General features: G+C 39.6%; 1 protein-coding gene and 1 non-coding gene across 2 annotated transcripts in view; both read right to left on the minus strand.

Annotated features, from left to right (window-relative positions):
* MUC13 (mucin 13, cell surface associated) overlaps window positions 1-14,539 on the minus strand; it is a 25,229-nt gene extending 10,690 nt beyond the window's left edge. Inside the window, exons 1-6 of the mRNA XM_039843239.1 lie at window positions 14,382-14,539; window positions 12,106-12,498; window positions 8,551-8,661; window positions 6,776-6,882; window positions 4,776-4,831; window positions 1,563-1,726 (exon numbers count right to left, since the gene is read on the minus strand). Coding sequence (XP_039699173.1) covers window positions 1,563-1,726; window positions 4,776-4,831; window positions 6,776-6,882; window positions 8,551-8,661; window positions 12,106-12,498; window positions 14,382-14,526 — 976 coding nt within the window. The 5' untranslated portion in view covers window positions 14,527-14,539. The remainder of the gene's footprint in view (window positions 1-1,562; window positions 1,727-4,775; window positions 4,832-6,775; window positions 6,883-8,550; window positions 8,662-12,105; window positions 12,499-14,381) is intronic.
* A 1,598-nt stretch (window positions 14,540-16,137) lies between these two features.
* LOC120586890 (5S ribosomal RNA) lies at window positions 16,138-16,256 on the minus strand. Its single transcript, XR_005648826.1, has one exon. It is a non-coding gene; the product is annotated as a 5S ribosomal RNA (ribosomal RNA).
* Window positions 16,257-17,840: the final 1,584 nt, after the last annotated feature.

Here is a 17,840-nt window from a genome sequence, read left to right on the forward strand (position 1 = left end):
TCTGTGTGTCAGTGTGTCTGTGTCTCTCTGTGTGTGTGTGTGTGTTTCTGTGCTACAGGGGCTCATGCAAAGGCCAGGCCTGGTTGGTGTAATGTTGACGGATAACATGAGAAAGACAGAATAGCTCCGTAACTATTCTTCTTCAGTCTCTCCTGCCAAAATAATACTTAGATAGAAAAGAGTTGAATGAACATTGCTAAAGAGACTGCAGCCTAAGGAGAGGGAACAGTATAAAGGAGCCCCCGTCTTTTCTGATAGAATTTTAAGCATTTTCTCGTAGAGCATTTACAATCCAGGTCTTGAGAGAATAGTGAGGATCTTTGTGAAATCTTGAAGAAAGAGAATAGGTGCTGAAAAACTGAATGAGCAAGATTTGTTTATATTTTCAGAAAGAGAAATAAGCTTTGCACACTAGGCCAAGGAGGTTACAATGATTAAAAAGCAAACATCTGAGACTAAAGAAGGAATCTTAGATGATCAAAAAAAAAGAATGAGGGAGGCAGAAAGGGGATTAGGAGAGTGGCGGGTAGAGTCCCAGGGAGAAGAGGACTTTCTGAAGGGAAGCGTGCCAGAGTCAGATGCTACAGAAAAGTCAAATTAATTGTGCCTTAACAGAGGCCTTTGGATTTGGCGACCTGGACTGAGAACCAGTTGCACAAATCTTCTACCAGGCCTGGCCCTAACAGATGTCTCTGACATGAGGAAGTTTTGATGACTGCTGTAATGGGTTGATTGAAGTAATAGTGTCAATTTATTCATGCTTTCTTGTATCCAGGCCCTTTGGTAGCGCCTGCCACCTTGTGCTTGTGAATTGCTTTGGCCATCAGGACAGTTGTAAACATGATGTAAGCAGAGACCTGAGAAATACCTGTGCATTGAAACTTACCCTCTTACTGCTCTTGAAACCCTTTAGAACTAGCCTCCAAGAGGATGAAAGACTATATGGAGAAGAGAAAAACCATCCAGTTGCACCATCTTAGATCAGTCAACCCTCAGCTGACCTACCTAGCAGCTAACAGCAATTGCTTAAGTGAGTTCAGCAGAGATCAGCCAAGCCTGGCCTAGATAAGCAGAACTGCCCAGCTGAGCCCAGCCCAAATTCTGACCCATGGAATGATGGCATTGTATTAAATGAATGGTTGTTGTTTTAAGTCACCAAGTTGTGGAATGGTTCGCAACACAGCAAAAGTGAGTTGTCACAGCTATGCTGCAGGTTTGTGTGTCAGCCTAAAGGGGAAACAGTATATAAGTAAAACTTTCTCTAATCATTTGGAAAGCTGTAACTTGGTATAAAGCCCCCTTGTTTTGCCTTGTTTCCAGGACTATCTTCCAAAAGGAAAACAAACTGGTCAGTTTGCCAACTTGGGAGATGGTTGGAAAAGAGTCAAAGCCACGTGAGAGAAGAAAGGGAGGAAGAATAGACTGGTTAAAAGGAAATTTGGAGACATCTGCAGACTCAAGTTATCCAGTTCTTCTTCCCCCTTCTCACCTACAATGGAAAAGTTTATAAAAAAGTGGGTAGGTCTTCAGGTAAACTTGGAATAAAATTATTTAATACTTACCATCATATTTTGCAATGCCATCAGAATTGCCTTTAACTGCATTGTCAATTATAGCAGTTACACTTGTCTCATCTTCTTTAGTAGTTTCTGAAAAAAGGTTTACTACTGTTACAGCAACATCCTCCTGACCGGCACGAAATTCAGATCTTGCTGAAGGTGATATTCTAAAAATGAAATGAATCCATCTCTTGATTAATTGAACTGAAGCATCAACAAATTGAACTTTAAACCTCCCTGACTCCCAAATCTCCCAGTTCTGGTCTTGAACCACAGTCCTATATCCACAACTGGGGCCCAAATGTGGAGGCCTGGGGTTGCAACAAGATGGCAATTTATAGGCCTGGAGATCTTTATTCGATGTGTATTCAGAGGAAATCTATGGATAAAACAATGCCCCGTTGGAGGATACTTAGAAAAATTTTGGATGATCATTTTGAGGATCTAAAATGACTTAGGAGCCTGGAATTAACCAGAAATAGAACAAGTAACATCTGAAGTAGTAAGTTGTCACTTTCTGCAGAAAATAAGGAGTAAGTGTCTTGCTGAGCTGTTAAATCTCAGACTTGTATTTTGAGAGAGACAAAGGGGCATGCGTTCCTCCCTGGGCACAGAGAGAACAGCAGACAACCATGCAGAGTTTGGGTCACACCCAGAAATGGCCAGGAAATCAATAGGCAAAGTGGGTACACAATCAGGCCTAGGCACACATGACTCAGAGGAAAACTGAGCTAAAGAGAGATGAGGGCAGTGGGGAACATGAGCATATGATATCGAATCATATCACCAAATATTGAATGTCTGTATGAGTCTCTCTCTCTCTCTCTAATCAGCATTGCAGTTTGGAGCCCTAAGAACAACTGAGCCAAGTTCTAATTCTTTCACTGCCCAAAAGGAATCAAGTGATACGACCATGGAGAATGAAATAAAAAGACTTTTAAAAACTCCCATCCCTGTCTGATTTGTGGCTGTGTGTTTTGAAGATTCAGGATATATTTTTCCTGTCCAGTTTTTTTTCTTTTTCCTCTACTCCATTTTGACATTAGAATAAATACATAAGCCTGAAAACATAACCAACCTATTTAGGAAATGTTTACAGCCAGGTTGGTTCTTCAGAACAATCAAGATAATCCAAAACATTAACCAAATTCTGTTCCTAGGAACAGTCACCTCAAAAGGGAGTCCAAAAAAAAAAGTGGCTTCAGAATTCTCATTTTAAATTGTCTCCCGTAATTCATTCCTGATAGGATTTGGAGATGACAAAGAAGATAGAAGGCAATGAAAAAGGGGTCCTTGACACAAGTGATTCTTTATCAGTTAAAAAATGAGCAGAAATCTACAGTATAACTTTGTAGTGAGGCTAGGAAACAAATCCACGGTTCACTTACTCAAAGACTCTATTAGCTTACATGGCAATTTAGGAGGCCAGACATTGTACTCATGAATTAAGAGAGCCACTGTGTACTTAAGTGATACAAAAAGGTGTTGTTTAAATGACTAGAGCACTAGAGTTGGAGTTAAGAGACGTGAGGTCTAGACCCAAGATTGTCACCATCTTTTGTGGCCCAAGACCAGTCACAGCTTTCCTAAACCTGAGTTTCTGACTCTGTTCAAAGAGAGATTTGAGAGTTAGAGATATTCTGAGTATCCTTCCAATTCCAACATTTGTACAACAGATAAAGATCTTGGGGATTCAAAGGAGAGCACACTGGACTGGAGCCTAAGAAATGTCTTCCTAGGTAAGACTAAGGCCCATTCACTGCCACGGCATCCATGGAGGAAGTAGTCCCTCACCGGGACACTGAGCTCACAGGTAAAAGATTGTCTCCAAACACCCCTAACCCCCTTCTAGTGACTCCGTAAGAACAAAAGAAGTGCCAGGTTTCAGGGACCCTCCTAAGTGAACTTATGGGACCAGCTCTCCATCACACTTACGGAGTCTCATATTCTGGAAGGGAAACAGAAGGGAATTAACACATGTTGAAATCATCTATGTGCCAGGCATTTTGTGCATGGGATCTTTCTAATGTTATCTCATTTATTCCTCACAAGGTTCCAGGAAAGTTGATCAGATTATCCCAGGTATACAGATGAGGTAATAAAAGTGCAGAGAGGTTAAAACTCCTGCCCATTCATGCAGGAAGGAAGTGTCAAGGCCAGGACTGAAGTACAGCTTTGGCTGAGGCCATCACACCTCACTTTTCTTGTTTTATCCAGTCATACCCAATGCATACACTCCTTGTTGTCCACTAAACTGAACTGAATGCCCTGAAACAACGCCTAGCCCTCCAGCAACTGTCTGCTGTGAATGTCCAGCTTTAGAGCCTCTACACTGGGGCCCAGCCTCTCTGCCCACTGCCTCTCCCTCGCCACGTGGGCACTACGCCTCCCATTAGACTGCATGCTGGTCACCCGGCTGCCAATCATATTTGCCTTTCATTCACTACCAAACTCAAAACTCACCATTTTCAGGAGGCCTTCTGTGAATTTATATGTAGAAATATACATTGTATCTTATTCCACAAAGAATTTGACAAAGTTTATAAAGATAGTTAACAATAGTAAAACCATAAAATATGAATATATTAGGGCTCCTTTTTCTGCTTAACTTCATCCTAGAGTATTCTTTCCTCAGGTGCAGCACTTGTGTGTTAATAGGCTTCAGAGAAGGCTGAAATGGAATCGCTTTCTTGAGAATTCTTTGCCTGTTTGGATCCCTGACTAGCAACGACATTGGTTACTGTATATTGATATGCTCAATAAATGCTTGTTCTCACTGCAGAAAGAGCTCACTACTGGCCCTTCAGAAGCCAGGTATGAGATTTGGGTGTGCTTATCTCCCTTACTCTCCCCGTATGAGAGAAGAGATGACTGTGAGCCACTCATTCTCCTCCTAGGCCACTGGAATGCACATTCCCAGGATTGGCCAAGTGTGGTTTGTAGCCAAGGGATTGAACCAAACGAACTGATCCAGGTGATGCACTGGACCATGTGTGCAAATTGCTGAATAGCCAATCACAGACAGCATCTTGATGTCCCCAAACTACACTTTGCCCATCCAGGTCACTGTCAATGTGACAGATTGACCACCTCTTCTTGACTTGTGACTTCCCACTAGAGGGCCTTAGTGCAGCATGGGGAAGTCAAGAGAAGACCAGAAGTTAGAGAAATGCACACCTGCCTCCCAAGTACTCCATTGGTCCATAGCAAACTTACCTTACTTTATTAATTACAGTCTGTCCATAATCAGTATTGACAAATGCATCTTTAAACTGTGGAGGAGAAGAATAGATTTAATAACAACTACAAAGAGGGGGGAAAAAGTGATACTATATCTAAGTTTTAACATAAATACATTTCTAAATTTCTATGTAAATATACATGGTTCATCACAGCAAATTATTTATTCTTGACATGCTCTCTAACGCCTTTCAGTACATTTTTGCTGTAAAATAGTAATATTTTGCTGTAAGTTAGGGTTATCTTAAGAAAAAGATGGAAACCTCAAACACTTAGCCAAATCGATGATCATACTCTTAAAAATTAAGGTGACTAAATTATTAAGTTTGTCTTTTCAAAGTCACAGGAAAGTTTGGCATATTTGTTAGACTTATCTATATGCGTGCTTCATGCATGCATCAATTTACCCAAGGAACACTTCTTTAATTGCCTAAGGAATTATCTTAGGGGACTAAGAGATTACAAAGATGGGCAGGCCCAGCCCCATGATCAAATAGGGGACCACACCACAAGATTGAGACATGTAAGTGCCATAGAGTGATATGATCTACTGTGGAAATTCAAAGGAACTCTTTTCCATAAGTTGCATAATTTTTCTTTGAATCTCACTTTTCTCATTGGAAAACTTGAGATAGCAGTAATTCCTACCATGTAGGGCTATAGTATATATAAAATAAGATGGAGTATATGATACATGAGTTTGTGAATTGGAAGACACTCCCAAACAGGTGGATCTTAGTCTTGAGTTGTGTTCTAGGAGCAGAGACAACTCTAGATACTTGTAGAGAAGTGGCCAGAGATAAAGCTGAGACTTCTAGAAGGGTGAGGTGGAGGTGGGTTGACTAAGATCAAGTCTCTAAACTGGTCTCTGAAGATCAGGGCACAGGCCTGTGGTGAGAGAGGGTTTTGGACACTCACACCCAAAGCTAGTTTGGGAAATATAGTGGCCACAGTGGCCAGTTGTCAGTAAAGCCACACAAGACAAACAAGGGCCTCCCTGGAAATAGCAACACATTGATGTTGCTTTCTTTGATGTACTGATGATCATCGAAACTGGCAAATAGGAAATAGCAAATCCAAGATGAGAGGAGAAGTCATGGCCAGCTGGCCCATCGTGCACAGGTGGTATGACAATGGGGCCAGGGCAAGCCCTGGCATACATGAGCACTAGTTCTCTCTGTATAATCTGTAAAATCATTTAGATAATCATTTTTTACAGTTTACCAATTCTAATAACAAAACTCCTTTGTAATGACATAATTCTGAATTGAAAGACATTGTTGTAGAATAAGACTTTAGTTCTTAGATTCCCATTCAACTTTGAGAAACTTTGGATCGGTGTCCTTTGCAAGTCCTTCCAGGTCTAACATCTGTGGTTCTAGAATGCAAGTCTCATGTGGACGCACCCACTCACAATAATCAAAATGAAATAAAGTTATTGTTCATTTTGACATTTTTGACAATGGAAAAAAAAAGTAGCAGATGCTAATTCCTCTGGAGGTCCTCTCCTAGGCACCGAAAAGAGTCATATTTGTACAGAAATGTATTCAAATTGGAATGTAAAAATAAAATAAAAAAATCTTTAATTTTTTTTCTCTTCAATTCTATGGAAATAATTCATTTAAAAACATCATTGTATTTACTGGTCCATTTAAAAATATTCTAATAGCTTATGTAACAAGAATAGCATGGCTGGAGCAAGCTTCTAAAGCCCTCTGCTGGACCAGGTGGTACTTAGATGCAGGATTATAGGGAGACCCAAGGGTCCTGGAGTAGGAGCCTGGGCCTCTGTGGAGAGTGGCACAAAGAGGGCTCAGGACAGCTGCTGTTTGCCAATCAGTAAGGGTGTCTTTCACTATTTGAACAACTGGAACAGCTGTACCAGTGTGGACCACCTGAATATCAGTGCTATGCTCTGCAACTCAGTGCTAGAATGAAGGACACTTATACAGGAAGGAAGGTGGGGAAATACTTACAAACGTAGTAACTTTTAGATATAATTTTTCATAGGCTATAGAATGTCCATCTTGCAAGCCAGATATTTCTGTTACACTTAGTGTAATTGTTCCAGGGAATAGCTTTCCTGAAATTTAAGCAGAATCTTTCTGTAATATTTAATGTAAAGAGGGTCATTTTCATTTTGCTTAAAACATACTTTTAAAAAATTCTAAACACTGTATGATAATACCACAGGAAGCCTGGAAATATGAAAAATGTTAACCCAAATCCCACCCAAACTAACACAACCATTTTCACTTTGGTACAAGGTAACCCCATTTTTCAAAAGTTTGCTTTACACCACTTCGCTTTTACTAAAGACCTACATTAGTACCTGTTTTCTATAACTAAAAGAAACTTAAAGGGGATTTTTGCCGTTATGAAAAAAGGCAAAAATCAAAAATAGTGTCCAACGTTTGTTTTGTGGCGAGCTGTTATAGAGGCAACACGTACTCCGCCAGCTCCTTCCCTGGGAACTACACTTGGCATCTCAGCATCGAGCTGTCAATGCTTTGAACTGCATCTGTGAACATCTGTGCTGTATCTAGATTTATTTTGTGCATCTGTTAGCAAAGTGTGTCCTAAGGTAATTGTTTCTTCGCTTTACACCTTTTCAGCTTACAAAAGGTTTCTTAGGAATGCCCTACTTTCTGATAGCAGGGGAAACCTATATTTCTCCCAGTTCCTTTTCTTTATGTATGATTTATTTCATTATAACTCCAGTTTAGATCATGAATCTTCTTTACTTATTATTACATAATAAGCATTTTTTTCAAATCATTACTTGGTCTTCATAACTATCATTTTAAAAAGTTGTATAGTAGTCTATGAAATATATGTGCCCTTCATTGATATATAGTCTTTTTTTGTTGTTGTTTATAGCACAATAATTTTGTTTAATTATTTTTAAAAGGGGAAAAAAGGTTATAATGAACATCTTCATGCTCAAGCCTTTCTATATTTGGGTCATTTCCTTAGAGTGGATCTTCAGATATGAGGTTATTAGTGATAAAAATAAGAACATCCTTTTGGCTTTGAAATATCTCTAATCTCTGTGGCCAACACTATGCATTTGTTTTCTATACAATTGATCTGCTCTGGCAAAGGGGTGTACTTCTCATTCACGAAACAAGTAATAACTTAAAACACAGGAAACAGCCTTGGACCTTTAAAGCATCCAGGTGATTTAAGTAAAAAAAGTGTAATGTTAAGTTTATGGCAATTTGCTCCAAAAGTCCATTTCTAAAGATGAGAGTCTCTTAAGTCTCCAAAAATGGGGTTTGCTGATATGGAGCAAGCAAATCCTATGACAGAGAACTGAACCAATGTCAGAATACCAGGCTCCCAGGCTTGTCTGACCTTGTGGTCTTAGGCATATCACTTTATTCCCTGTCCATGTCCCCATGTAACAGCACTTCTATATATTTATGCAGTCTTTGTACTTTTTCAGGTCTCTCACCACCTATTGTTCTCATTTTGTCCTCATGGCACTGTTCCCTTTAACAGATAAAGTGAAGAGACACACCCACTTCCGGACCTCATGGACTACCTCAGGAATCTGACTTGGTCCATTTCCTCTCACACTTGGTTCTACAGAGACAGAGGCAGGAGCCATTCTTCTACATTGCTGGCCTTTGTTGCCTCCAAATTTTCTTCTACCTCTAGTATTACAGAAACTCTTTTTGCCATTTTTCTTTCTATTCCACTTTAGGTATTAAATGCAGCTCTGCACAGTTCATCCTTTATAACTCACCTTTATTGCATTTTGAAGAATTATAGTAATACCCATCTACGCACAGGCAAAAAGATGTATTATTCAGACTAACACATGAGGCACCACCACTACAGGAATCTTCTTCGCAAACTAAAATAGAGTAGAAAAAGATGAAAAATCCACAGAGCAACAAACAACACCCAGAAACATACTTTAAAAATTTTCATGCCTCCCTCCTGGGCACTTTCTATTCCTTGGTTGTGTTACTCCAGGGCATACGCTTAGAAGAGCTAGAAACAAATACATAGTTTCTTATGTATCTAGGAAGGTTGTTGCTGAAATTCTGGAACCAAGTGCTTGTCGACAGTAAGGGTCAGAGGTTGGTGGGCAAGAGTCTGCTCTGTGCAGTCTTCTCATTCCAAGGAGTCAGGAATCTTTGGGCCTTAAGGCCCCTCCAGAACCTTGATGTCTCATCCTCTGACACTAGATAGGATTCCCTGAAATCATTTTAGAGAAAGCACCATATTTTTAGGAAGGTATAAATAACTGTCTTATAGGGAGGAACAGGCAAGTAGCTCCAAAAAGAAACTAGAAGTTATCTAGTTAGCGCACATGGTATATAGATCCACAAAGAAAGAAAAGGAATGTTAAGGGGAGAATATAGCTTAACTCAGTGAAAATTCTAAGAGAAACTGATGAAAAGACACTCCACTCTCTGGCTTCCTAAGTGGATGACTTGAATAAATAGTGAAAATAATAATGGTTCCCACACCACTGGCTGAGACCAGGCAAGGTGCAGCACATTTCCTATCTCCAGGATCTGATGGGATCCAAGGAAGAAAGTCAGGTCAGTGGCCAAATGATGATTATGGGTGGCCATTTTTCATCTTTGTCAGGTGAAATGATTCTGAGCTTTGATTTCTGAATAACTTAAGTATCTGACAACCTTTAGAGCTGTAGGTAGAAATAGACTTTTTTAAAAAATCTACATATAAGGTACAACATGTATAACATGCTCTCTTTTGTGATTAAAAAAAGAGGGGGATACACACAGACACACAAATGTGTATGTTTATATTTGCATAGATTTTCTCTGGAGGGAGACACAAGAGCCTGGCAATAGAACTGTCCTCTAGGGAAGGGAACTGGGAGTCTGGGTCCTAGGGATTCAGGATAGGACGGAGATTTAGTTTTTTCTGCATATACTTGTGCCTTGTTTAAGGTTCTTTCTCCATAACCGTGGGCCTAATTTACTTTTATCAAAAAATATAAAATAGTGCTGATGAGAATGTGGAACAACATTGCTGGTGGGAATACAAGATGATACAGCCACTTTGGAAGACAGTTTGGGGATTTCTTACAAAACTAAACATACTCTCTCACCATATGATCCAGCAAGTGCACTCTTTGGTGTTACCCAAAGGAGTTGAAAACTTATGTCCCCTCAAAAACCTACACAGGGATATTTGTAACTGTTTTATTCATAATTCCCAAAACTTAGAAGCAACTAAGATGTCCTTCAATAGGTGGCTGGATAAACACTGTGGTACATCCAGAGAGTAAATATTATTCAGTGTTAAAAAGATATGAAGGAATGTAAAGGCACATTACTAAGTGAAAAAAGCCTGTCTGAAAAAGCTACATACTGTATGATTTTAAACACATGACATTCTGGAAGAGACAAAACTATGAGACAGTAAAAACACCCATGGTCACCAGCGGTTGGAGGTGTGAGAGAAGGATGAATAGGTAGAGCACAGATTGTGGAAATTGAGGTGATTGCGATACGTCTGTCAATGTAGGTTCATCGGTAGTAACAAGTGTACCCTCTGATGATGGATGCTGGTAACGACTAAGCCTACATGTATGTAGCGTATGTAGTGTCGGGGGTATATGGGAACTCTGTACATTCCTCTCAGTTTTGCTGTGAATCTAAAACCGCTCTAAAAAATAAAGTCTATTTAAAATTTTTCTTTTACAGAGTTAAAAACAAATGCTACATGAGACAAAAGTAGTATCTCATAAACAACAGTAAGGGTCACCCCTCTGACAAGGTGTGAGCCGACATTCTAAGTGAAGTAAACAGCTTTTTGTAAAAAAAAAAAAAGCCTCAGTCACATTGTAAGGATGACTTGGGAAATCCTAGAGAAGCAGCTAAGTGCAGCACCACTTTGGATCTGCCAGACAAATAACTCCTGGAATGCTTTCTCTCTGGCAATAAAGGACAAACTCAGCTTGTTCTGTGTGTCAGGAATAAAGTCACAGGATGTTCTAGCTGAAAGATCTTGGTGGCTACTTAGTTCGGTCACATCTTAATACAGAGGAGGCCCAGAGAAAAGTGGTTTGTCCCATTCTCCACAGTTAGTTAGTGATAGGGCCAGAACATAGAGAATGGAGAAGCAGAAATGCCTTAGAAAACTCCTTTCCCTAACTCCAAGAAAGCCAATTATGCAGCTGTGTCCCACTCGGCCTAATCTTCAGGGTGGCCCATTCAAACATGAAAGACTGAGAACCAGGTCTCAGATACAGGCTCTGGCTCCATTTGCTTAATCATCCAGTTTTAAGATCTATCAAAGAACTAAAAGATTAAATGTAGAGAAAAATCAACTTGCTCTTTGACCTTGGGCAAGTTTCTGCCCTTGTAGGCCCCCATTTCCCTATCTGAAGATGACAAGGTTTATCTAGACCTTTCAAGCCTAGGTTTGAAGATTCTCTTAGACAAGGAGTTGGCAAACTATGGCTCATAAGCCAAATCTGGCCAATCTCCTGTTTTTATAAATAAAGTTTTATTGATACACAGCCGGGTTCATTCATTTATATATTGGCTATGACCGCTTTTATGTTAAAATGCCAGAGTGGTGTAGTTGCAAGAGAAATTCTATCGTGGCCCACAAAACCTAAAATATTTACTAGTTTGCCTTTATTGATAAAGTTTGATGACCCCTATTCTAGACCAAGCTTAGAGAAATGAGTCAAATGTTGGTTTAACAACTTTAACTTATGGTCGATTGTTATCTCTTAGACAATATTGCCAGAACAGCTGTCCTTTGAACAATGGCCCTGGTCACTGAAGTTGTTTGGCTTTCTATCCCTCAGGTTCAAATTCCAAAAACTGGCTCAAACTTAAAATTGTGATCAGCCACCATCATAACTTGTTCTATTTTTTTTACAATATCTAATATGGAGTCAGGGTAGAAACAGACTCCTTCCTTAGGTAAAGGAACTAGACCAGAAGGGTTGAAGAGTTGATGCTTATTGGATATGGCCTTCACAGAGGAGCTGAAACTATTTCCCAAAACCTCCTGGAGAGAGGACTGCTGGAGAAGTAGCTTTTGCAAAGTCCAAGTTCACAAAAATGTTCCACATCTGGCAAATACCTTGAGGTTGCATGATTATGAAGAAAAGAAGAACACAATAGAACTGCAAGTGATTTTTCAGAGTCTCTACCGTTACTCTGCCTTTGTGACTCAGATTTTTTAATTCCAAGGGTTCATATTCCCTACTCACTTCCCTACCCCAGTAAACATACTTGCCTATCATTTTCCACAATGCTATGACTGCTTAGTGAGGCGTCTTTGAGGGAGTCGCTCTTACCTGTTGTGTTATCAGGGTTCGGGTTGCTGGTCTTTGAGGAAGAGACACTGCTGAAAGTCACTGAAGGAACAGTCCCTGGAGAATCACTTATTGTGACTGTGATGGAGGACGATACATCGTTACTTTGTGTTGTTACAGAAGGAACAGTTGTGGATGAGTCATTACTTGAAGATGAAGTGTTGGCAGTGATAACTGTCGTTTGTATAATTGCGGTTGATTGATATTTTGTAGACATGACACTGGAACTTGTAACTGGATTTGATGTGATATTAGAAGTATTAGTTGCTGATACTATAGTAGAAATAGGTGTAGTCATTGTGGCACTATTATTTGCAGAAGCTGCTGTTGAGTTCTCAGATTGAGCCATGATGTTACTATCTTTAGAAGCTGTGGCTGGAGGAACAGAGATATCAAGTTTCAGAAGACAGAATATTGAATATATAATGGCAGTTAACAATTATTTTTTAATACTACAGTTGGCCCTCCAACAATGCAGATTTGAACTGCATGAGTCCAGTTATACTTAGATTTAAAAAAATCAAACCCGTATTGTTCAAGCTTCAGTTGTAATTAATACCCAATTCATTCTTTTCTGAAAAATAAATACAGCAGGTCCTCAAATAATGTCGTTTCATTCAACATTGTTTTGCTATAACATTGATAGACGTAGGAACTTAACTCTTGTTTATATCAATTATCCTATGGTAAAATTGGTTTCATTTTATCTCATTTAATTGAAGTCACAGGACCTATCGACGACATGAAGTGAGAACTTATCATATAGTTGACTACGTTAAAAATGAAAATACATGGCCACTTCCAAAGACATAAAAAAACCCCATAATAAATAAAATCAAAAATTAAACAGATAAAATTTGGAAAATGTTATTTACAATATAACAAAGATGTATTAAGATGTAGTATTATTTATGCCTGTCTTTGAAGAACTGTCAATGTAGTATTATTTATGCCTGTCTTTGAAGAACTGTCATCTTAATATGTATTAAGATGTAGTATTATTTATGCCTGTCTTTGAAGAACTGTCAATCTGGGTTTAATATTCCTGAGTAGTCCTCAGTGAAGAAAATTGAAAATATCACCAGGTGGCACTGTTGCAACCTGGACATGGACTCCTTTGTCTTTTTACAGTTTCAGGAAATTGTCCCCAATTTTCCATTACATGGCATTTTGGCTGTTGTTGGGTATGAAGGAGGGAAGGGGAAGGCATGTGTTTAAAGAATAATGAAATAAAAATACCTCATTAAGTGTGTATTAAACTTAATTCCAAAAATATTTTTCTAGTGTAATGATCTATTAATAATTCTAGATACATGAACTTTTTAAAGAGTAGGATGAATAGAGATCATCTTTGCCCTAAGAGCTATGGTGATAATCAAAGTTGCCTATTTTCAACTCTTAGGAGTCTCTGGACATGGGAGGTAGTAAACTCTTAGTGATCCAGTTATCAGTTTTCTAGAGTCCTTAACTGTCTTTTGAACTCTGACACTGACAATCGGTTAAATAATATATTAAAAGAAAAAGTTTTAGTGAGGAAGCAGTTTCTAAACCCTTGGCTATAGAAAATTGCAAAGTAGCTCCCAGAGTCCTCCATGGGTCTGTGAACCCCGGATGGCAGAATCTGACTCTTTACCTGGAATGGAGCAGGACTTAAATAGTCTTTCCTGAGTATAGGGCCAAAAAATAGTCCACCAGCCACGCATCTTAACTGCTACAATTCTCACTTATCAAAGGCTTACCCTGTGCCTCATAGTATCTGTGACATAGATGTGAGCAACACATTTGATAGAAGAGCCTGCCAATACTCAGAGGGATGAAGGGATTTGCCTGGGGGTGAACCTTAATTCCCTTGTGTCAGGGGGCAAAAGACTCTTGATGCCAGATGCAGGGATTGAACCAAGTCCCTGCATTGCATTAGGGCCCAAAAGACATCTGGGGACCAAAGAGAAAGCTACGACAGGGCACCAGGCACCGAGAACCTGCAAAGTCATCCTTGCCAGGCCTCATGAACTCTCCAGGACAAATCTCCAGTTTGCTGAACCCCAGATCTTAGTGCAGAGGCCTCTTTACCACTGCTCTATCTTCCTTCATCACAGACTGAAATACCTTATCTTTGAGCCAGCTCGGAGAGGAAATTTCATCCACAAAATAGTCCACCCGTTGGGCTGAGGGATTATTAGTAGTTTAAGCCTGCTGATTGTATCACAAGGACAACAAAACATAATTAAAAGAATTAAACGTTTTAAAATGTTTCTTACCTGTGGGTACAAAAAGGAGGGCGAGAAGAGTGCAGTGAACTAAGGCTTTCATTTTAGATCTTCTCGCTGGGTAACCCAAGCAGAAAATGATCTTCCCCCAACTATCTTTAGTTTTAACTCTCTTTCGGGTACAAAGTCCAGTCATTAACTGACGTCAAATCAGCCAAATGCAATTACTAGTTAGGGTTTGGTCATATGCTATAGGTTTCGTTTGAATTTCTGAGATAGAAGATATGAACCTGGCCTTGTGGATACTTTTTCCATGCCATATTCCAGAATAACTTGGAAAGTTGGGTAGTGGTGGGTGATAGTGGTCATTAGTCTCTTTATACCCCAAACGTCCCCAAGCTACCACTTTTTAAGAGGTCACAATTCCTTTAAACACCGGATAATACAGAGTGTGCTTCGCACACCCCCCACGTGAGTGCAGGAAGTCCCTTCCCCTCCAGCTTTAGTCCTGAGAATCCTCGAGGAGTACTTACATGTTTCCCCAGACTATTACTTAGCTTTTGTCACCCATCGCCATGGATCACCACTCTGGGTCTCCCTGATGGTCATGTCTAGCAACTCTAATCATGTCTCCAAGCTTCCACGGCTCTCCACAGATCACTCTACTTCGGCTCAGCCCCCATTAATGTCCTCAAAGTTAATATCAAATTGCAGTATTTACTCTAACTTTACTGGAGGCTTGTGGGTGACAGGTCGAGGAGGAAGAAAATACAGTTCTGAAAAGGGAAACTTAAAGCAGATGACTTGATCTCTTCATTCTTGGTCATGTCCCCACCTCACGGTTTCTTTACTCACCTGTTGCCCCTCAGCCCCTGGCTTCTCACCACATGCCAGGGACCAGCTTTACTGGTTGGGTGAGGGTCTTCTTAATCCAGTCCTCTCTTCTTAAAATCCAGGACCACAACTGCCCCCTGGGTCCAGCCCCAGCCAGGGGAATGAAGCCGATAACACCTACTGAATATTAGCTGGAGTTTTAACTCTGACCCTAGTAAAAACAAAATTTTTTATGTTATTACACGGCAGGTTAGTTTCTAGTTGTCCCAAAAGTCTCCATATAGGATTAGGATTTGGGGTTGTATCTTATATAGCAGAGAGGCCCATTTAAGTATTTTTCTCTAGCAAAGACACCTCTTAAGCCCATACGTTGTGTTGTTATTTTCAGCTTGAATGATTCCTGGCACCAGGAGTTAAACAAAAACCTTTTTTTAAAAAAAATTGTTTTCTCTTTTCTTTTAAAACTCACTTTATTAAGGTAAGTATAATTTGCATTAATAAATGAATCCATGTAAAGTGTAAAATTCCATGAGTTTTGATAGGTGTATATATATGTGATGCCACCATTACAATCAAGATATGGAACATTCCTGTCACACCCAGAAGTTTCCTCTCACCCCTTCATGGTCCATTTCTTCCTCCATCCCCAACTCTAGGCAACCACTGATCTGATTTCTGTCACTAGAGATTAGTTTGCTTTTTTCTAGAATTGTATAGAAATGGAGTCACACAGTATATACTATATGTCTGGCTTTTCCCCCTCAGCGCAATGATTTTGAAATTCATTCATATTAATGTGGTATCAGCCCTCGTTCCTTCCTCCCTTTCTTCTTTCTTCCCTCCTTCCCTCCCTTCCTTCTCTCTTTTATCTTTTTTCTTTTTATTTTAGGCGAGGCAACCCTTGGTTGACCTCACAGATTGCGAGGAGCTTGTCAGCTTACAATCCCTTATTTTTTTATTTTTTATTTTTTTACACCTACAGCACCTGGTCTTCCTAGGTGGTCTCCCATCCAAGTACTAACCAGGCCCAACCCCGCTTAGCTTCCGAGATCAGACGGGATCGGGCTTGTTCGGGGTGGCATGGCCGTAGACTCTTTTTTCTTTCTTTTACAACTTTATTGATATATAATTTATATATAGTAAACTGCACATTATTTCAAGTTTTGACGTGTGCATACACCCATGAATCTATCACCATAATCAAGATATCAAACATTTTCATAATCTCCAAAAGTTTTCTTGTGTCCATCCTTTCCAGCATCCCCAATCTAAGGTAATCAGAGATTGTTTTCTGTCACTATAGATTAGTTTTCATTGTCTAGAATTTTATATACATGGAATCATACAGATGTACTGGGCTTTGGGGTTTTATTTCTTGTTCTGGCTTTTTACACTCAGCATAATTATTTTGAGATTCACTCACGTTGTTGTTTGTAATATTAATGTTTTTTTCCCCCTTATTTCTGAATAAGTATGGATATGCTAGATATACCATGGTCTGTTTATCTATTCAACTGTTTATGGACATTTGGGTTGTTGCCAGTTTTTGACTATTACAAAAAAAAGGTGTTATGAATATTCAGGTACTCGTCATTGTGTGGATATGTGCTTTCATTTCTCTTGACTAAATACTTAGGAGCAGAATGGCTGCATCGCATGCTAGGTATATGTTTAACTTTCAATAAATCATTAAACTGTTTCCCAAAGTTGTACCATTTTACATTCTCATTGGCAATATGTGAGTTTCAGTTTGTCATCTTATTTCTGAATTGTAAGAATTCTTCATATACGTATGGCAAAGATGGTTCCTTTTTGCCATTTTTTACATGGCGTTTCAACCTACTACATTGACTTTATAAAAGGCTAACCAGGAATCTAGGAAAACTGAAAAAGTGGCCTGAGGTCACAAAATTTGCTGCAGAGTCTCAAATCCTGTCTCCTAAACCAGAAAAAGCCCATTTCTCTATCTTGTGTGGATTCAAGATATCAAGGGAATAGTATCTACAGAGCTCTCCTGCCAATGTCTGCTAATGCAGTGTCAATATTTCCCCTGGTTTTCTATATCACTTCTCTGCTGAGCATACAATGAAGAGTAACCAGGAAGGATGGAGGCCTGCTAAACAACTGCCTTTCTGACTCATTGCTGGCCTTACCTGAGAAAACATGAGCAATACAGTACAAACCAGCAATCATCCTCTATTATGCCCCTCCTAACCCAGTCCACACCAGACTGCAGCATTCCAGGATTGTGGAGGCAATGTATAGAGTTTCTCATTAAGGCAAATGCTTCTTCCTTATTGGCAATGTTTCCTTCTCTGTGGAGGGGACTCAACGAGTGCCACGCTCCTGGCCTCTCAGCATGCCTTTATTCACTCTGTCCTAAGTGAAGCGTAGTGAGTTATTTCAGAAGAATAAATTAGGAATACTCATCTCTGCTTTTCCTCTCTGGGAAAGAACCTGAGTATTCACAGCTGTTGTACCTAGGGGGAAAAGGATTCATCATTAGGTAGCCCTAAGCCACATTCTCCAAAATAAACTCCTAATTAAAAGTGATATTTCATCTCCATCTGCCACATTCTTTTATTGCTCACATGATTCAAAACCTGGGCAAAGAAAAGGGCTGATATTTATTAGCACAACACCAGCTATATTCCAGATATCTATCTAGAAGTCAGG

The sequence above is a fragment of the Pteropus medius genome, unplaced genomic scaffold (assembly GCF_902729225.1).
Source record: "Pteropus medius unplaced genomic scaffold, Ma_sr-lr_union100, whole genome shotgun sequence".
In the NCBI taxonomy this organism is placed as follows: domain Eukaryota; kingdom Metazoa; phylum Chordata; class Mammalia; order Chiroptera; family Pteropodidae; genus Pteropus; species Pteropus medius.